This window comes from Fusarium oxysporum, chromosome 1 (assembly GCF_000149955.1).
Source record: "Fusarium oxysporum f. sp. lycopersici 4287 chromosome 1, whole genome shotgun sequence".
Classification (NCBI taxonomy): domain Eukaryota; kingdom Fungi; phylum Ascomycota; class Sordariomycetes; order Hypocreales; family Nectriaceae; genus Fusarium; species Fusarium oxysporum.
This window is the reverse complement of record NC_030986.1, coordinates 4,017,087-4,031,489: the sequence shown is the minus strand read 5'-3', so window position 1 is coordinate 4,031,489 and position 14,403 is coordinate 4,017,087. Positions and strand designations below refer to the sequence as shown.

Below are 14,403 nucleotides of genomic sequence, written 5' to 3'. Positions count from 1 at the left end.
GTTATTATGATATGATCCATATCGATGGCAGGGAACGGATCTCCAACATGCTCGCATCTGCAGCTGGGCAACACGTATGTATGGGGCACAAGTTTGGAGAAGACAAGGATGAGACGAGAGAATCCTGACCTTCCCCAGCCAAGATTTCCCCAGCTGGGTAAACCGAAAAAACTCTATCCGCATCCTATTGGTACCTCTTGATTTTGTGGATTTTATCGATTTCCCTTGACTCGAGTCTACCAAAAATAGGACTTGTCATATTCTGTTTTCATGAGAGAACATGGTCCAGAACCTTGATTCTGACAACAGCGCTCAACTTTTCTTTCCTCGCTAGAAATACGTCATTACCGCATTAAAAAAACCTCAGGAAGCTTTTTAGCGTTGCGAATTAGGTACTATGAAACGCCACCATGCATACGCCATGCTTCACCGGTATGTAAAAGCTGTCTCTGCAGTGAACGCTTCATGACTCTCGTATAAGAGAAATTATGTGTAACATGACAATATTGTTTCTCTCTTGTGTATCATGCAGTGTTTCTCTTGTTGACAGAGCATTCTCATACCAGAGAAGACTGTGATGCTCTTATCCAACAGTGAGCCCGCCGAGTGATGGCCGATGATGGTGTTCTTGGTGGAGTTGAAGAGCCAGGTCCATGTCTAACCGCCTGTTGCTAACCGTAGAGTTCAATGTCACTCTACTGCAAGAGCTGGTAGGTCTAGTACCAATTCAGAGACAAATACCCATGTTTGGAGAATGGCGGAGGATATGCAGCGGCCGCTGATACAATCGGTTGGTCAGCGATCCTCGTTGAACCATGTGCCATGTGCTAAGGTATCCTTGGGTTATCAGTAAAGCCAGGAACAAAAAAATCAACTTCAACGAGATAGGAGGAAGCCACAACAGACAGCAAAGACAGCAAAGACAGCTAAACTAGTCCAAGCCTCAGGCACAACCGAGACTATCATTCTTGATCCTACCCACCATCGTCGATCCCGTGTGTCTTGTCTGTCTCGCTTTTTTGGTAAGGTGTAGACTAAGGACCAGGACCAGTAGCTAACGTTGAGAGCTGTTTTTCTTACTCGGTCTCTTTTCTTCTAACCTCTCACCTCCTCTTCCTCTTCATCCTCCTCTCTTCATCCTCTCCTCACCAGAGGAGACTTCCCTACACTCTTGAAGCTTCTCGTCACCGTCCTTCATCTTTTACTCTGTTATTCTTCCCCTCTCCGCTTCCCCACACGCTCCAATTGACCTCATCATCCCCCACCAAAGTAAACCGTTGCTACCCCTCGTCGATCGTCGCCCGTGCTTCCCGCCCCTCGTTGAGCTCTCGTTGAGCTTCATTCTGAGCCATGGTTGTCCATGACGGTCACGAATACCTCACCGAGGAAGAAAGACGCCTCAAGGAGGATCGCGATCGCACCAAGTACTGGAAGAAATGGGGTCCTTACGTTGCTGAGAGACAATGGGCTACAGGCATGTGATTCTGACAGTGCTCAACCAGGACCAGTCATGATAAGCCAATTGCTAACCAACGCAAAGTCCGAGAGGATTATAGTCACGATGGAGACGCCTGGAGTCGTAAGTAACCATTTTTAATGGCGCATCTCATCAACGGAACTAACAAGTTACGTCAGACTTCCCTCACGACCACGCTCGATCGCGCGCATTCCGTTGGGGTGAAGACGGTATCGCTGGTGTCTGCGATACCCACGGCTACCAAAACATTGGCTTCAGCTTCTGGAACGAGGAAGAGTTAGTTAAATGTCACTGTAGGATAATGAACCACGATTGCTAATGAGTCTACAGTGAATTCCTCAAGGAGCGTCTCTTTGGCCTCTCAAATCCCCAGGGCAACCATGGCGAGAGTGTAAAAGAGGCTCACTTCCACGTCGATAATACTCCTGTCAGTCATCTTCGCATCTTACTTTCACTCAATTGGCCTGCTAACGATTTAATTAGACTGTAATCCGCCCACTTTCCCAAACTCACTCTAAGCTGACCAGTCATGATAGCACTCGTACATGAAATTCCTTTACAAATATCCACAGAAAAAGTTCCCCTACAAAGATCTGATCGACGAAAACGCTCGAAGAGGAAAGGAAGATAAAGAATACCAGATCACCGATACCGGCGTCTTTGACGAGGACAGATACTGGGACATCTTCATTGAGACTGCGAAAGAGACCGATGACCCCGATGAGATCCTCTTCCGAGTTACTGCCTGGAACCGAGGCCCGGATCCTGCGCCTCTCCACATCATTCCCCAGGTTTGGTTCCGCAATACTTGGAGCTGGGGTCGAGAGCCAGAGGAGAAGAAGCCTTCAATTAAATACGTCGACGAGAATGTGGCCAAGTCTAACCACTGGAGCTTGGGTGAGCGACACTTCTTGTGCTCTCCTTCACCCGGTGTTGGCTCCAGCGGTGACGATGTGATGCCCCAATTCATGTTCACTGAAAACGATACCAACTTCAAGGCTCTCTATGACCAAAAGAACAAGCAACCCTATGTCAAGGATGCGTTCCACCGATACATTGTCGACGGAGAGAAGGAGGCCGTTAACCCTGCCAAGACTGGCACAAAATGTGCTGCATGGTTCAACTTTAACGAAGACGGCGGTGTTAACCCCGGTGAATGTGCTGGTAAGTATTATTGATTTCAAGCTACAAAATTTGTAACTAACTCTTGATTTAGTCGTTCGATTCCGCTTTACCAGGAGAGACGACAACTACCTCGACGAGGAAGACTTCGATGATGTTATTGAGAGCCGCAAGGAGGAGGCCGATGAGTTCTACTACAGGCTCAGTCCTCTTCCCATGGCAGATGATTTGCGCAACATCCAGCGACAAGCTTTCTCCGGCATGATGTGGACTAAACAACATTATCACTTCATCTGGGACCACTGGGCGAATGGTGATCCTACTATGCCGCCTCCTCCAGCTTCCCGGAAAGATATCAGAAACTCGGCCTGGAAACATATGCACTGCGACGACATTCTATCCATGCCCGATTCATGGGAGTATCCTTTCTTTGCTGCTTGGGATAGTGCCTTTCACTGTATTCCGTTGGCCATGATTGACCCCGACTTTGCCAAGAAGCAGCTTGATTTGTTCACTCGAGAGTGGTACTGTCATCCCAATGGACAGTTGCCGGCGTAAGTGACTTGCTCTGCTTGATCCCTAGAACATCATGTGCTAACATGTCTCCAGATACGAATGGAACTTTGGTGATGTGAATCCCCCAGTTCATGCATGGGCGACTTTCAGAACGTTCAAGATTGAGCGCAAGATGTATGGTCGTCAGGACTTGGACTTCCTAGAGCGCGTATTCCAGAAGCTACTCCTCAATTTCACCTGGTGGGTGAACCGTAAGGATGCCGATGGCAAGAACGTGTTCGAAGGAGGTTTCTTGGGTCTAGACAACATTGGCTTGTTCAACCGTTCAGAGCCTCTGCCCACTGGCGGTGTCCTAGAGCAAGCCGACAGTACTGGATGGATGGCGTTCTACTGTCTTTCTATGCTCAACATTGCTCTTGAGCTGGCCAAGCATCGCCGAATCTACGAGGATATCGCATCCAAGTTCTTCGAGCACTTCATCTTCATTAGTGATGCGATGACCTTCAGAACCGGCCACAAGGACGAAAAGTCCCTATGGAATGAGGAGGATGGCTTCTACTATGATGCTATTTCCTGGGGCGGCCCCTGGATCCAGCAGCTGCCCGTGCGATCGCTTGTGGGCTTGATCCCTCTTTATGCGACCATTACTCTGGAACCAGAGTTGATCAACAGGCTCCCTTCTTTCAAGAAGAGAGTTGACTGGTTCATTGAGAACCGATGCGATCTGGCTGAGAGAAACATGGCCAGCATCCGAAAGCGAGGTAAGGGCAACCGTATTCTGTTGTCCATCGTGAGCAAGGACCGATTGGAGAAGATCCTTAAGCGCATGCTCGACGAGGACGAGTTCTTCAGTGACCACGGTATTCGCTCCCTCTCCAAGTTTCACAAGGAGAACCCATTCTCCATGGACGTAAACGGCCAGAAGTTCTGTGTTGGATACGTGCCAGGTGACTCAGATAGTGGTCTGTTTGGCGGCAACAGTAACTGGAGAGGACCTATTTGGCTCTGTGTAAACTTCCTCCTTGTGGAATCCCTGCAACGGTTCTTCCTCTTCTACGGACCAGACTTCCAGGTGGAGTGCCCGACTGGTAGTGGTGATTACATGCACCTGGGCAAGGTATCTGAAGAGATTCAGCACCGTTTGCAGCACCTCTTCGCCCGTACCGATGACGGAAGACGCAGCATCAACGGCGGTGATGATCGTCTTGACTTTGATGAGCACTGGAAGGATTATCTTTGGTTCCACGAATTCTTTGATGGTGATAACGGCCGTGGTCTGGGAGCTACTCACCAGTGTGGATGGACTGGACTGATTGCTCGCATGATTCATGATACTGGGTATGTTTTGTGTAATCTTCTGGTGATGAACAAGTTTGCTAACATTTATAGCGTCAACTGCCGCCTTCCTCATACTCCTCGCACGCCTTCAATTGCCATGAGCCACTACTTTGACGACATCTTCCATCGAAGCGTCGAGACAGGTGTTCCTCACTCTGGTATGCCTCGCATCAGGCGGTCGTCCACAGCTCGGTCAATCGGTGCCCGCAGTGACTTTGACGATGATACTCGCTCCGTGACCAACTCGATCTATCACGATGATCCAGATCGAGCCAGGGAGCGCACTGAAGCCGATGCTCACATGCATAGCTACGTCTCCGAGCAGCTTGAGAGGTACAAAGATGATAAGAAGGATGGCAACTATGAGCATGATGACGAGTTCGAGACCAAAGCATAGGAGACTTGCACGGTTATTGTGTGAATTGAAAGATTGATGCTGTCAAGAGGAAGGAATAGGTAATTGGGCGTTCTCAAAAGCAGGCCTGGCCATTTGTGCCGTGCTCTGGAGTAGCAAGGTATCCTGAGTTTATGGGCTTAGACATATCATTCAGCAATCCAAGTAGTCATGTTACAGTAAAGTTTTTCTTTCGTATCGTTGTCTGTGATGAATATCCAATGACATCACATTATAGCAATGAATGATAAATATGTTCAAGTCACTGACATCAGCTGTTTGATTGGGGTGAAGATTTCGATTATGTGTGAGCTCGTCTTTCAAGTCAGAGAGATTCATCATTGTTTTTTTTCTTTTTACAACAGACAGACAAACTGAAAGTCATCACGCCGAACAAAGAGAATTCAATTGGGGAACTGCTTTATTGCATGCCCTGTTCACACCCTCCTACACTATTCTTTCCATCGACGCTCTCCCCATTCTTCTCCTCTAGCCCGGGGATACAACCGCAATTGGGCTTGGAGGACTCGAAAAGAAACAGGCGGAAGAGAAGCCCCAGAAGTCGATGGGCAAGCCGCTTAGAGCTAGTTTTGCGTGGTGACGGATCCCACGAGACGAGGCAAAGGAGACACTAAATAGAGTTTGTATACTATGTTGGTGGTTTTACAGAGAGTCCGTGAGGAGCTTGTTCATCTTGGCGATGCGGGAAGAGACGCTGAGGTCGATAGTTCGGTCACCGATCTCAACGACGAGTCCACCAACAATCTCGGGGTTAACCTGGGGGAGGGGGTTAGGAGTTGAGTCGTGGTGATGGTATGGTCTAGACATACCTCGTTGGTGACCTTAAGCTTCTGGCCCTGGCCGACGTAGGCAGACTTGGAGACGGCAGTCTCCAATCGGTTGAGAGTTCGCTTGTCGAGAGCCTAGAGACGACAATGTCAGTCCATTGTCCTTTATGTTCCATGCCATGATATCCATCTGTTCATCCATCCTTGTCGTATCCCCAGTATAGATATGTTGTGACGTAGCTTCCCGCTTCCAATCCATGTCGATTGATATATCCACAAACGTACCTGAGCGCTGGTAACAGTGAGCTCAACCTCACCGCGGGCGGCAGAGATGATGGAAGAGAACTTCTCAACAACACCGGGGATAAGTCCAAGTCGGTTGTTCTCGGCGAGGGTGGCGAGGAAGTTCTTGACGGTCTCGTCCTTGGTGTTGATCTGCTTCTCGAGCTCCTGGACGATGGCCTTCTTGTCGGCCGCGGTGAGGGTAGGGGCGGACAGGACGGCGGCGAGCTTGGGGTCCTTCTCGATGAGAGCGCCGAGTCTGTTCAGGGCATCGGCAGCGGCGTCGATGCTCGAGGTCTTGACGGCGGCAGTGTACTAAATTGACGCAAAAGAAAAAATTGCGTGTCAGCGACGACGCGATTCCAATTGAGGTTTCTGTGCCATGACGAGGGGAGTACAATTGGCCTACGAAGCCAATTGACACATGAAAGGTTCGAGGTACGATGCTTTCTTCATTGTAGGCGGTGCATTATTACCAGAGCAGTAGCATATGTGCCATCAACGCCGAAGACGGAAATCGGGGGCTTGACTTCGGTCGAGGCAGCGGCAGCGAAGGATCGGACGGGGGCGGCTCGGAGGGCGAGGGCTCGCTGAGGAGCGGCGACTCGGGCGGCGCGGAGAACCTGTCGCGAGAACATGACGGCGGCTGCTTTGACGAGGACGAGAAGGAGGGAGATGAGAAGAAGGGTGTGATGGTTGATGTTCGGCTTCGATTCACTTGGAGGTTGTTGCTAGCCTGGGGTCTCGGCAATTTTCGGGCGCTTGATGCCTTACGTCCGTTCCAGGCACCCACTTTCTGATTACATAACTCAATATCAAATATCAAATATCAGACATTTGTATCTCTTGGCTCTTGAGTTTCTATCAGAGAAGGTCAATCGGTCCATGGAATACCAAAATAATAGTCTTGTTGATTCCTCAGGGCTCATTCTTGTTAATGCACATGCAAGTTACTATAGTGCGGAACCCCAATGGCGCGGAACGACTAACAGCCTGCTCCCTATCAATCATGATCATACAGCCAAACAGCTTCTTACACTCTAGAACCTTTCCTCAAACGCCCAAAACTCCCAATTGCTAAGTGTCAGTACCTGTACCAGTTCCTTCACCCTCAAACTTCTCCTAGTCGCTCTTGAGCATGCTGTCCACCAGATCACCAAGAGGACCCCAGTAATCTCTACCACTCGCCAGGCCGTGCTCATCAACAAACAGCACGTACTGCTTGAAGCTCGTGTTGAGGTGCGGCTCGAGACCGAGCTCACGAATCACGGGGTAGTGGTGGCAGTAGATGTGTGCATATACACGGTACATGCGTTTGAAGATCTGGCGAACCAGCGCTGGGAATGATTTGGGGAAGGGTACGCCTGGTGACTATTAGTGTAAGTTCCCGAGACTATGAAACCATCCAATGCCTACCGATCTTGCTGGGCAAGACTTGTTCGTTGTCGATATTCGCCTGCACCCATGACATGAGCTGCTCAATGTATGCTGGCGCAGGCATCTTGGTTGGACGCTTGTAGTTCTCATTGTCTTGCCACAAATACTCGAACCTATTTCTGTCAGTTTCTGAGTTGTCCTTGGCTTAGGGAACCCTACTCATCAGTAGCCTTCATTTCAGGGCATGACTGTGGTGAGCAGAACTCGGTAATGGCACCGTAGAGAAGGTTGATCTGGTTATAGAAGTCCACCACTGGGCCATCAAATTAGCCACGTCTCCTCACAATGCTCAACTTTGGTAAACTTACTGTTGACAGCTAACCATTCGTTCTCGTCTTCGCCTTCTGGAAGCTTGACAACCTTGCGCAAGCTGCCACCGCCGAGCGTCACCTCAGCATATTGTCGCAACTGATAACTGGCCGAACCGCCCTTGCCCACGCGCGGGCGGAACTGGTTTCTCGTCCGCTGGTTACTATTCACCAAAGTTCCCGGGTCAGCAAGTGTCAACTCATCCACAAACATCAGAGGTTCTCCCGATAGCGAGACGGGTATAATGGTCGTTTCCAACTGCTGCATCGTCAAAAGCGACTTCGGGTTCAAGTATCGAAACATGCTGGCGGTGTGCGGCGGCGAACACGGGGACTCCATGGTTACGGCGTTTGGGAATAATGTAGAGAGACTAACACGGTAGTTAAGAAGGCTTGAGCCATTGTGAGCGGCGATTTCGACGAGGTCTCAAAAGGTCGAGTTGCGATGCTATTGCATTCCAGCGGTTAGCGGGGCAATCAATCATGGGTTATAGTGAGGGGAGACAAACAAGGCTGGGTAAATGAGACAGATACCTCTAATCTTTCTCGTGAATAATTAGATGCGATATTGCAGAACCGTAAACTGCTAGGATGGTGCTTTGTGTATTGTTTTGGTAAGGAGTCGCGGCTGAACCTTATTGTTGAGGGTGATAGGGCAAAGGTGCAATAGGTAAGGTTGAGTTGTACGTTATCGATGGCGTAGGACAGTTGCACTGTTTACTCTATTTCCTGATTGGTTTGGTTGCTACGGAGCCTGGTCATCCCAAGAACCCCACCATCCGCCTAAGCTTGATGCCAGCCTAGCCCGTGCATTTGATGATTGAATTTCACAGCTGCTCAAACTTTGATTATTATGACACTATTTATTACGACTTTTTGGAAGACGGTTTGCAAATATCCGAATTAAAGTTGAATCCTTTAAAATATATGCCGTAGTCATTGGCGGTTCTACTGAGGCAGATGCTTGTAGATGCCCGTACCCTTAGTCGGCTTCTGATGAAAGATTAGGGATGGCTGTGCTCTAATATTTGTGATTGCATACGCCCATTCATCTATATAAACTTCAACTCCATCACCATCTTCCTCCACGGCCTCTCCCTTGCCCCCTTCCTCGTCCTCTACCGCCTCCACGACCTCTGCCACGACCAGAGAATCGTTGATCAGTTTTGGGCGGTCCCTGTGCTTTCCTCTGTCGCCTCTCTGTATCTGTGGCATCCCATATATTTGCAAGTCCCATAAGTTCACAGAAAGCCGCCATCTGAGGGCTGGTGTACTCTTCTGGCTGCTCGTTAACAATCTCGGGAGCACCTGGTACGTGGGGCGGTGCTGTGATCTCAAAGTTGTAAGGAACATCTAGCTTTCCACTCTTGACAATATTTTCCTCGATCCATTCTCTCTCTTTTTCGATGAGGGGCAGATAATGCTCTTCCCCAAGATCAGGAGGCGCCTGTACACTTCGGTCACCAACAATTAAGGAGTCATGGAAGACGCGAGTGATTGCGAGCCATTCCGGATCGTATTGCAACCTCCAGCGAGGTGATTCCTGGGATGGGGGGTACTCAGAACTCGTCTCTGGCTTGAAAGGTTGAATCTCGCACAGTTGTAAATAGTGTCTATGCCCTTCGCACTTGTCTAGAGCAAGAAATCGAACCTCTTTGTTCGTGATCTCAGGAGGTACTGGTTGGCCTGGTGTTTTCTTTGGTTGAGGGCGAGCAAACGATGCTGGAAGCTGCGCCCTTAGCTCATCCGACACTTCATTTGACGCCTCTGGAGCTTCTTTCGTCTCAGCCTCGCTCTTCTTGACTTCTGCAACAGGTTCAGCCTTGGAACCCTCGTCGTCATCGTCATCCATATCCAAGTCTATTTCGTCAGGGTTGGCCTCAGTAGCTGGGGCTGCAGCAGGAGCAGGAACGAGAACTTCCTTGCTCTCTTGGGCCACAGGTTCGGCGTCTTTGTATACTTTGACCGCAGCGAACTTGACGTGCATGTGGGCTGAGAACCAGTAAGGAGGTCGCAGGCGGTCCATGACATACTCTGCTGCCACGTTACCAAGGGTACCATCTATGGACTCCTGTTTGAAGAAAGGTTTCTTTTTGAAGAGTTCTGCATGATCCCCATGCCACTCAACTGCACGTGGCCAGTCGTGGCTAAGGCCGACGTCCACCTGAGTCCGTACTTGAAGCATTTTTCGGACGTCGAATTCTCGAATATGGTACCACGACTTAACGTCATCACCGCTGAACGGAAGCCTCTCGTAATGCGGCTTTCGATAGTCAAACCCCTTCCAGATACCAGACAATCCAGCAATGCGTAGTGGGCCGAAGCGCAAGATATTGGCAGCACCCATGTAGTAGATATTGGGTGCTACCCAACCTCCATAATAAAGCTCCCAGAGATGTGAACTGGCTTCGTGGTTTCCAGCAATGAATATTGTTAGATAGGGTGCTTTTTGTTCACCAGAGTAGTACTTGGGAAAATCTCCTAGGCGTCGGTACTTGACAGGGCAAGACATGATGCTCAAATCTGCAGCATTTCGTACAGACTGTGACGCGGTGTGAGCAAACTAACGGAAAGGACATTGAAGCTGAACGTGAACTGAAAATACCTGAAAATCGCCTCCAATGATGAGAATATCGACGCCATCCCACCCACGTTGCTTACAAGACTCTTCCACTGAGGCGTAGATCGCATCTAACGTGCCATGGCCCTTGGGTTGTTAATGCCATCTCGATTTCTCTATTGCTCGAGGAAACTCACACATCCTTCTACTGCAACTCGGACGCCCTGCGTCTCGAATGTGTTTGCAGCCATTTTTCGTGCTGACGTGAAATTATAGTTGTAGATGGAAAGTTGAGGCTGAGTGGGTTCACAAACAGAAGCTGGTTTCCTTTATGGGCAAGCAACTGCTTACAGCGATAGCACCAAGCACTGGACCATTTAGTCCCACGCTTTCCTGCCTAAAACAATGACTCAGATATTGAAATGAGACAAACGTTTATATCACATAAGCTCAAGCCTTCATAGTCATTTTTTTCCTATTCGAGGCATGGCAGCGCTACCAATTGGTCCTGGGTCTCCACCATGCTGAGATGTAGTAGGAGAACCACCAAGCACAAGGATACCCAGTCTCTTGATGTGAGTCCGTGAATTAAGGTCGAGTCTTTGCTTGGGGCAGTGACCATTGAGTGGTAATGCTTGATCATGAGTCAACATATCCTTGTCTTCCATGCCGCATCCATCAGCTTAAGTGAGTCTTATGTACGATGGACTAGCTTCCCTTGCCTTCTTATGGGATTACTCCGAGAGTGCATGAAGTACAGAATATTGATGACATACATTGAAAAGTCTCACTTAAAACAATTTTACAATCAAGAAATGTTGCCCTTCAGAAAAAGCGAAAGCTCAATGCGTCAACTGAGTAACGCAGAGTGAGAGGGTTACTTTAATCTTCCATCTCTAATAGACGTTCGACCCACGGAGGAGTGAAGAGAAGAACGCATATGCTGAAATGGTGACAAGTCACGGTTGCGCATGTTGGCATCGGAATCAAGAAACTAGATCTGTTCTGGTTCGACGTGTGTCAATCGTCTCTAGTGTAAGTCCATTACCATCATTCGCAAGAACAAAGATAAACTGTAAGGTCTGAAGAGAGCTGCATAAGACCGACTGAACCTTACCATACCAACTCCAAAACGCCGTCATTAAATGTTGAGATCAGGGCATACTCTTCATGCCCATATCTGAGTTAGGATCTCGTAGCTTCTCACTTCATGCCCATATTCGCCCTGGATGAGATTAGTATCGAAGCAATCGGTTGTAGCAATGCATGGCTGGGCTGCATACTGGTCCAGGCCCAGGTAATCTGCCGCGGCCAACAGTTCAAGGCAGAGCTCGACCGGGATCTCCATGTCGGGAACATCCTCGCTGTTACGGTAGCGGTACCAGTAGTGGAAGTATTCGACAACCTTATCAAGGACCATGGCGCTGTTGATAGAATCATCATCAGCGTCTAGCTCTTCCAGGTTTGAAATGGTTCAGCAGAGACAAGGCACGACCAGGCTCGGTGTGCGTGTGGTCAGGTCAAGTGTAGTGAGTAGTCATATAGCCCAACTGAGAGATCTCGGTTGTTCTGTCTGGAAAGCATGATGAAGTGTCATCAATCCACGCAGCAGGCCATCTGGAGAAGATGGCATGTCGATGATATCAACCTACCTCATCTCTTGGAAGACACAACGGGCCTCTTTGGCTTCGGCGAACTGGCTTCTCACGTCGAGCATGCCCTTGATGATTGGACTGACAAGAGCAGCATCGCGTAGAACGACAAACTCGAAGCCATCGCCAGAAACGAGAGTGATGTATTTGCTGGGTGTCTTCCAGTCCATGACTGAATGTTCTTTGCTGCGTTGTTGACGACAAGTTTACAAAAGAAAAGAAAGGAAGAGAGAAGAGAATTTGTTGAGAGGAGAGGAAGAAATAGGCAGAGACTGAATGGATATGGAGCAAACACGCGCTAGTAGCAGGACCTTGCCGTGAACAAAGAAGCGAGAAAGTGGCAGTGAAAGTGAGTGACCTTGGCTTGGAAATTTTCTCGTGAGCAAGCACGTGCACGGACCAATCATCTCCGTCATTTTCAGCTCCGATGCATGAAGTAACCCCCCGGACAAAGATAGCAGTTGCCCCGTCAACATGTTTACTCGGGTAACTTGGTGGTGCAACAAAGCCACACTTGAGACTTGACTCCCCATAGTCCTTCCACTCTTTGGTCTTGAAGCGACTAAGTTTAAACTTGCCGCAAACAAACAACTCAAAACCGAGTCAACACAAGCAAAGGAGCTCTACCAGACAAGAAATCATCTTTCAAAGGATCCTTTTAGCCCCAAACATCTCAACTCAACTCAATTAGGCCCATAATCGTCTTCCTCTTCGTCCTTATCTCGTCCTCGCCCTCCTTTACATCACTCCTCTCCCCCGTTTGCTCCATCGCATTAAACGCTCGATTGCTTTGTCTCTCTTCCACCCCGCACCATCAGGAGCACTATACAGCCGAACATTCTTCATTCTTCAGAAGCGCATTCTTAAGGCGATCTCTCCCAAAGGCCAAGCAATCCTCAAAAAGACACGCGCTTGAGCCTGCACTCCCGACCCTGCAGCACAGCCTTGCGCCCAAGCATGGCATCATCGCATCAGTATCATACTTCGTACTTTGACACCAACGAGCAGATCCGACGTCAACAGCGCACACGCTCCAGTGAGGGTACGGTCAGCACCACTATGAGCTCGTCGACGGGCCGCGAGTCGGCAGCGACTCACGTCACAGAAGCGCCCACCTTTTCCAAGAAGATTGTTGTTGTCGGTGATGGTGGTTGCGGCAAGACCTGCTTGCTCATTAGCTATAGCCAAGGTTACTTCCCAGAGGTAAGCAGCTCTCTCTAGCTACTCTCAGTGTACCGACACTAACAATCACAGAAATATGTGCCTACTGTCTTTGAAAACTACATCACCTATCCTATCCACTCAGCCACTGGTAAGACTGTGGAACTTGCATTGTGGGATACAGCCGGCCAAGAGGAATATGACCGTCTCCGACCGCTTTCATACCCTGAGACCGACTTGATCTTTGTATGCTTTGCTATCGACTGTCCGAACTCGCTAGACAACGTCCTTGATAAGGTATGATCATATCCCTTCTCAGCACATCTTATACTAATCACCCTTCTATAGTGGTACCCCGAGGTTCTACACTTCTGCCCATACACTCCTCTGGTTCTTGTGGGTCTCAAGTCAGATCTTCGCTACAAGAAGACTTGCATTGATATGCTCAAGACGCAAGGTCTTACTCCAGTCACTACGGAGCAAGGCATGGCCGTTGCTAAGAAGATGAACGCGCAGTACATGGAGTGCAGTAGCAAGGAAATGTCAGGCGTCGACGAGATTTTTGAGCAGGCTATCAACACTGTCGTCGCTAATGACCGGAAAACCATCGAGGCGGCAGCAGCCTCAGGTTCTTCCAAGGAGAGCAAGTCATCAACACCTGGGGTGGGACAGATTAAGAGGAAGAAGAGAAGGTGTCCAATCCTCTAAAGGCGCTCACAGCCAGAGATGGATGAAAGATTGTTTTCTTGAATTGAGGCACTTTTCTACCCATCATTGTCTTGCAAAGCCTCCCTTGTCATCTTCTCCTGGGGAGGGGAGGCCAGGAGGGCCACATAAAGAAAAGGCAGCTCGATGGGCCAGCATTAAAAGAGTTGTAATGACCATCGCATGAACATTGTTTCTTATAACGATTCACATTTACGTTATTTCTTTACCTTCATTGCTGTTTTAACACTGATAAAGGAACTCACTCGTGGTAGGTAAACAGGCCCAGAGAGAGGACATCGCAGGCGTTCACCTACACAAGAGATGTATCTCGGAGGGATAGGGGACATAGTTCGGGATCGAAAGTATGGCATGGCATGGGAGGAAGCGCGCACATTTGTATTTGCTTTTTTTTTTATATCTGAAAGTGACTTATGAGATAGGGGAGCAACTAGAGTTGCAGGCTGTTTTTTATATGTATCCTACCGTTGGCACCAGGCAAGTTGAGGTGCTGGGTGTTTTGATGGCCTTCCTTTTGTTAGTGTTTTGGCGCGCGGTTGTACTGAGTTGATAGGATTGCTGGAATCAAAGTTTACAACTAAATGAGTGTGTTGCCTTGGCTGTGATGTATGTTATTGATGACTCCTGTAGTAGATTTGTAAG

General features: G+C 48.9%; 6 protein-coding genes across 11 annotated transcripts; 2 read left to right on the top strand and 4 right to left on the bottom strand.

The window, feature by feature from the left end:
- The first annotated feature begins 1,325 nt into the window (after positions 1-1,325).
- Positions 1,326-5,033, top strand: FOXG_00769 (uncharacterized protein). Its single transcript, XM_018377350.1, has 8 exons — positions 1,326-1,474; positions 1,541-1,579; positions 1,636-1,753; positions 1,808-1,904; positions 2,014-2,641; positions 2,694-3,153; positions 3,209-4,453; positions 4,505-5,033. Exons 1-8 carry the CDS (start codon positions 1,351-1,353, stop codon positions 4,848-4,850), a joined length of 3,057 nt encoding a protein of 1,018 aa, XP_018233058.1. The 5' UTR covers positions 1,326-1,350; the 3' UTR covers positions 4,851-5,033.
- An 11-nt stretch (positions 5,034-5,044) lies between these two features.
- On the bottom strand, positions 5,045-6,708 carry FOXG_00768 (ATP synthase F1, delta subunit). The gene is made up of 4 exons (XM_018377349.1): positions 6,394-6,708; positions 5,921-6,232; positions 5,678-5,770; positions 5,045-5,624 (listed from the first exon to the last, which is right to left on the bottom strand). Exons 1-4 carry the CDS (start codon positions 6,553-6,555, stop codon positions 5,511-5,513), a joined length of 681 nt encoding a protein of 226 aa, XP_018233057.1. The 5' UTR covers positions 6,556-6,708; the 3' UTR covers positions 5,045-5,510.
- Positions 6,709-6,744: 36 nt separating this feature from the next.
- FOXG_00767 (maintenance-ploidy protein mob1) lies at positions 6,745-8,370 on the bottom strand. Of its 4 annotated transcripts, none has more exons than XM_018377347.1 (6): positions 8,172-8,370; positions 8,039-8,110; positions 7,663-7,826; positions 7,514-7,607; positions 7,334-7,467; positions 6,745-7,281 (listed from the first exon to the last, which is right to left on the bottom strand). In XM_018377347.1, exons 2-6 carry the CDS (start codon positions 8,062-8,064, stop codon positions 7,040-7,042), a joined length of 660 nt encoding a protein of 219 aa, XP_018233055.1. In that variant the 5' UTR covers positions 8,065-8,110; positions 8,172-8,370; the 3' UTR covers positions 6,745-7,039. The 4 variants fall into 4 exon arrangements, with proteins under 4 accessions (XP_018233055.1, XP_018233053.1, XP_018233054.1 ...); XM_018377348.1 differs by having other exon boundaries at positions 6,765-7,281; positions 8,197-8,366; XM_018377345.1 differs by having other exon boundaries at positions 7,663-8,110.
- Positions 8,371-8,551: 181 nt separating this feature from the next.
- On the bottom strand, positions 8,552-10,511 carry FOXG_00766 (uncharacterized protein). Of its 2 annotated transcripts, XM_018377343.1 has the most exons (3): positions 10,420-10,511; positions 10,268-10,369; positions 8,552-10,204 (listed from the first exon to the last, which is right to left on the bottom strand). In XM_018377343.1, exons 1-3 carry the CDS (start codon positions 10,471-10,473, stop codon positions 8,735-8,737), a joined length of 1,626 nt encoding a protein of 541 aa, XP_018233051.1. In that variant the 5' UTR covers positions 10,474-10,511; the 3' UTR covers positions 8,552-8,734. The 2 variants fall into 2 exon arrangements, with proteins under 2 accessions (XP_018233051.1, XP_018233052.1); XM_018377344.1 differs by having other exon boundaries at positions 8,552-10,369.
- Positions 10,512-11,208: 697 nt separating this feature from the next.
- FOXG_00765 (transcription elongation factor B, polypeptide 1) lies at positions 11,209-12,214 on the bottom strand. Of its 2 annotated transcripts, XM_018377342.1 has the most exons (3): positions 11,875-12,214; positions 11,506-11,646; positions 11,209-11,447 (listed from the first exon to the last, which is right to left on the bottom strand). In XM_018377342.1, the coding sequence occupies exons 1-3, from the start codon at positions 12,042-12,044 to the stop codon at positions 11,426-11,428; spliced, it is 333 nt and encodes a 110-aa protein (XP_018233050.1). In that variant the 5' UTR covers positions 12,045-12,214; the 3' UTR covers positions 11,209-11,425. The 2 variants fall into 2 exon arrangements, with proteins under 2 accessions (XP_018233050.1, XP_018233049.1); XM_018377341.1 differs by having other exon boundaries at positions 11,220-11,646; positions 11,875-12,197.
- Positions 12,215-12,366: 152 nt separating this feature from the next.
- On the top strand, positions 12,367-14,388 carry FOXG_00764 (rho family, other). The gene is made up of 3 exons (XM_018377340.1): positions 12,367-13,077; positions 13,129-13,332; positions 13,384-14,388. Exons 1-3 carry the CDS (start codon positions 12,832-12,834, stop codon positions 13,741-13,743), a joined length of 810 nt encoding a protein of 269 aa, XP_018233048.1. The 5' UTR covers positions 12,367-12,831; the 3' UTR covers positions 13,744-14,388.
- The last annotated feature ends 15 nt before the right edge of the window (positions 14,389-14,403 follow it).